Raw genomic sequence first — 5,005 nt, 5'->3', positions numbered from 1 at the left:
ACCTGCCATCCAGCATTGTGCTAAGACAAAAAGTCAGTGCTGTGTATGCAAATATGACATTCAACGATCTAGACTTCTAGCCACTAATCTGATGAATCAGCCTTGCTATCGAGCTCCTCGGGGAGCTCAAAAACATAATATATGCTTATGCACTGGAGGCAGGTAGGAGTCAAAAATCATCACGACTGTCTCTTCAGACTGGTGAAAATCTTGGTGAGACTTTGTGTGCACCAGAGCATGCTTTACAGGTTGCAAAGGCACACAAAGTTGATACATTTAAAAAAGTACTAAAAACAAACAGACCATTGAGACCCCGAGTTGAACCAGTTGAGTGTGTGATACTATGCTTAGTTAGCTGGAGAGAACAGTGCACATATGGCTCGTTGATTATTGAAAGGTCTCTGGTGAACAAACCAATGCTGTTTCCATGGAGCTTATTACAGAGGAGAGAGCAGTCTTTGGCACTGCAGGGGGAGGTCACAACAAACAAGATATTTAATGCTATTAAGCATACTGTAGTGCACGTTAAAATTGTTAGAGGCACCTTAGAAACTAAAGAAAATAAAGCCTATACATAATGTTGGCAACGGTCTAACTTGTCAATACTTGTCAATACAGTAATATGATGATGTACATACCTATGCATCAGTAATAATAATCAAATTCTCTACTTTATAATAATGTAACACTGAAAAGGGCAATTGTCATGTGTTATGAGTATTTTCAATACTAGAGATTATTATTATTATTATTATTATTGACTAAGTAATGTCAGGTGGCCACTTTAAAGTCCAACTAAAATCACGTGAATCACATTTAAATGCACTGATAGTTTTTTTTATTATTAAAAGAAGAAAAAAGGTCTTTGGGAAAATATAAGAAATACTCCCTTTTTCTCTCAGATGACTGGAGGGGTGTGTCCTTGTCTGTTTGATTGACAGCAGCTGCCACATTGCTGGTGTTACACCATAAGAACAAGAGACAAAGTAAACAAACATGAGCTACAGCCTCCACCGGCTTCTAACCGGACCCAAGTGACATTTACAGGTACGTTTACATTAATGTGCTGCAGCTGAACAGCTAATTAGCTATTTAGACTGCAAACTGATGTTAGCAGTGCAGAAAGTGTATTAAACTGAACAAGGCTGTGTTTTACTGCCAATGATTTTAATATTTAATCTGTAACAGGAATAATCTGTTTTGAATGTAATAGTTATTAAGGGAATATTTGTTACTGTTGTATTGCTACATGTCTGCCATATTCTGCCAACAGATCCCTCTAAATCAGGGCTGCCCAAAGTTTGCTGCCATGAGGTTCAATTTGGTCCACCAGATGTTTCTAGTAAAAAATACAAAATATTATTAGAACAAATATATAATACACATTTCAGTTTTTCTGTTTTTATTTTCTGAGGTAAAAATGTTCTTTAAATATGGAGGATATTAATTATTTTTCCTAATCTAAGCACAGCCAGCAGGGTGACCCTTTGCATAGGAAGTCAGTCAATGAAGGGAAGTTGGGATCATAGCACCTTTTTGTATGTTAACAATACAATACAATAAGTGTTTGATGTTGTTCCACCACTGGTTACATTTATTGTACCCAACATGATCCTGATAGAATCTGTAGCAGCTCTAGAGCTTCATATAATACAAATCAATATCAACTTTGGTTTAGAACTGAAATGATTAGTAAAGATTAATATTAGTAAATGGGCTATTTTGATAATAGATCATTGGTTTAAGTCATTTTATGAACAAAATTGGCAAAACATCACTGGCTCTATTTTCTTTTTGTGAATACTTGTTGGTTGTCTTCCTCCTATGATAGTTAAGTAAATATATTTGAGTTTAAGATAATTAGTAGGCCTACTCCCAAACAATCATCAACATAATCCTTTAATTATTTTCTGATATTAAACAAAGTTAAAGAATCAACAATTCATTAAGCATTTTTGTCTTAAATGGAATAGTAAGTCAGTTCACAAGTATACGGTCACAAACAAGAATGAGATTTGGTGACTTGATTTTTCAATAATAAGCTAGTCTTCCAGACCACCAATCGACTACTTATAGCAAGCATTATTGGCTATTTCAGGGGATGAATGTAACTATCACAGGGATTTCAAAGCAGCAGAAAATGCACGTACAGCACATGAAGAATATTACAGCAAAAGACAGATCTATTACCTCAAGAAGAGTTCAAGTTGAGAGTAGAGGAAGCGTAGCAGGGCTCTGCGGGCCGTGACTTCAGCGTGACAGTCATTGACTACTTGTCCCTGGTCACTCAGATACTCCCCGTTGATACACTTGGTGCCCGTGGATAACGCCACCACCTGGGCGTGCCTCAGGTCCAGACCTGTTGAACAATTACACATAGACAAATGTTTGCCTTATTGTGTTTGTCATACGTTCCATTGATTACATTGATTCCTTAATCCATGAGCTTAATAGTAACCCCTCAGGTTTTCATACCTAATGCATGTCCTTCCTCACCTTTCTGTCTGTGGAAACAAGCCCAACATTCACAGGAAGAAAACATGCATTCTTTAGATTGCTAAAACTAACAAAAAGAAACCAAAAGGTGAAAAACCAGGGTGCTCAAACAATAAATGTAACTATTTTGTTTTTTTGTTTGTCACACATTTATTTATAATCAATAATGACGTTGTGGAAGAGGACATGAATAAATCACACGTTGGCCAGTCGAAGCACTACACATCTTTCACTTAGTTTGTATTTGTACTCCATTATATTCAGATTAAGTCTTTATGGGGCGTAGGCGTTGTGTTTTACAGCTTCAGATAAGAAATGTAATAGGAAATGCATTTTTTATCAATAAAACCATGCTCAGTGTGCCATTTTGCCAACTTGGCCTAAGGAAGTAGTGACTTTTGGCGCGAAAAAAAATATCCTAACACTACTTCATATAAAACATTTTCATGTCACGGCAAGTATTTTTAGAGTAAAGTAGCACAAAATCAAAGTTAATAAAGCCAATAAAATGCAACCGTGATTGATGGATGGATGCAAAAATAGACCTCAGACTGAACTTGGTCAAAAAAAAGTTCCTTTTGCTCACACAGTGAAACAAAAAAGAAAACTAAAAGAGGAGAATAGGGTAAAAAGCTAATTCTGACCGATGCTGTTGGGTTATTTCCATAACCACAGTTCTCTGAGTAGCATGAGAGAGCATCTCTTCAGAAGCTCCTATCACACCACACCAGCCAGGATTAGCTGGATCCAAAGAGTGAGAGAGGGAGGAAACCCTCCACCTAGAAACTGGGCTGGCACCACACCTTCTTTTTCAATAAGTTCAACTCTTCACATTCAGCTGCAGAGTGAAAACTTTTCTCCATATTCACTCTGAAAGTTCTCACTGTGTGACTTTGTGGTTGCTTTAAGGGTGCTGCAATAAGCCAATCATTGACATTTGTGCCCATAAGGCTCTATAGCCACCTGAGAGGTCTTTCTCCTGCCTCAGTGCATTTTAAAAACACCTTTGGAGGACTAGATACCGAAGCAAACCTGATATGTCTTCTGTGGGTGGCATACTGGGATGCAGATATAGGTATTCATAACCTAGAAAACATAACAGAGAATCAGACTTGCTCTTCAAATCCAAGAAAATTATCAGGCCCACTGCTTCTTCCACCTGAGTGGAACTGAGGCAGATTGGTCACTCCAGGGGCATTCCTGCTGGAAAAACATTTTCTTTATACCATGGATATATAATACCTCTAAAAGAGGTACAAAGGACTGTCTGTGCCCTAGTAGGCACTGCACAGCCGGTGCAAGCATTGAACCACAGGAGTGAAGGCACGCACTTTTTCATATTTTTTTGACAGCTGCAAACAAAGACTGAGGTCCTGGGATATTATTAAATTAAACAGGAGGTCTTCATTCTCCTGCAGGGCCATCTCTGAGTAAATGACCTTGAGGAGGTATATTTGTAATTCCCAGGAAAGGGGGCACCAGCATTACGTTTCTTGGCCCAGCTTCATTAACAGAAAGCAGATTGTTTTGCCCGTCATTAATGAAGCATCTCGAAAAAGAACCAGACACAGAAGGCCCATGTCTTTAAGTTCTCATGGGTGACTTAAGCTAGGAGCTTCTAACCCTGAAATTCCACCGGAAAACAGCTTTATAACGTTGTGCCTATAACTGTTGTGCGGTTTTGCTTCGTAATCTGCACTTCTTCAAATCCCACCAAAAGTGTTTCAGAGGCATAGCGTCTTCAGAACGCGTTGCCTGCCATATGTAGTTTACTTGTGTATTTTGATACAGAATCCGCATGCGGTGTTTTACTTTGAAAATTGACTCGATTGTCTATGCTGTTTCTGTGTCTGACTGCCTGTCACTGCGATCTGCTTTGTGCTGCTTGACGCGAGTGGTTCGAATTACGTCACTTACGCGGCATTCTCCAATGTGAGACATAAAGCATATTTGCAATGAGGGAGATCACAGATCACAAAGCCTGTCTCGTGATGGTTTTCCTTGAGAAAAAAGACACTGTTGTCAGTGAGGATTCAGGCCAGTGCAGGGCCATGTGAGAGCCTGACTGACTGACAGATAGACAGAGGTGATGCGCTGGATCAGCACGTTAACGGCATGCCATTCCTTCTTTGGCTGCCACAAATCTCTCCCATCGCCTCTGAAAGTCAGGCTTCGCTGGCTACTGGCAGACCTGCAGGCATCGCCGGCCCGGCACATGAGCTTTTATCAGCCTCGGCCCAGATGGCACTGCAGCACTAGAGTCCTGACACCTCCACTGATGAGGAATGGGAAGGAGGGCAAGGGAGGAAAATGTTAAGGGAGGGACGAATGTGTGTGTGTGTGTGGGCAGTTGAGAAAAAAAAGAGCATAAAGATGAAGAAAGGAAAGTCTAAGGAAGGGTGGAAGTTCAACTTTTACTCTAGAAACTACAGCGGACAGCTAAAAATATTGTTAATCTGAAAGAATAGTGGATGTATCTGCCTTATTTCTCTTTGTTTCAAGTCATTGA

General features: G+C 39.6%; 1 protein-coding gene across 1 annotated transcript in view; it reads right to left on the bottom strand.

Moving 5' to 3' along the window:
* Positions 1 to 5,005, bottom strand: part of adarb2 (adenosine deaminase RNA specific B2 (inactive)) — a gene marked incomplete in the record, with an annotated part of 170,743 nt that overhangs the window by 17,334 nt on the left and 148,404 nt on the right. Inside the window, 1 exon segment of the mRNA XM_035682212.1 lies at positions 2,191 to 2,359. Coding sequence (XP_035538105.1) covers positions 2,191 to 2,359 — 169 coding nt within the window.

This window comes from Morone saxatilis, unplaced genomic scaffold (assembly GCF_004916995.1).
Source record: "Morone saxatilis isolate NCDOM2014 unplaced genomic scaffold, NCSU_SB_2.0 Contig0, whole genome shotgun sequence".
Classification (NCBI taxonomy): Eukaryota; Metazoa; Chordata; class Actinopteri; family Moronidae; genus Morone; species Morone saxatilis.
The sequence above is the reverse complement of the archived record's forward strand: the minus strand, read 5'-3'. Positions and strand labels throughout refer to the sequence as shown.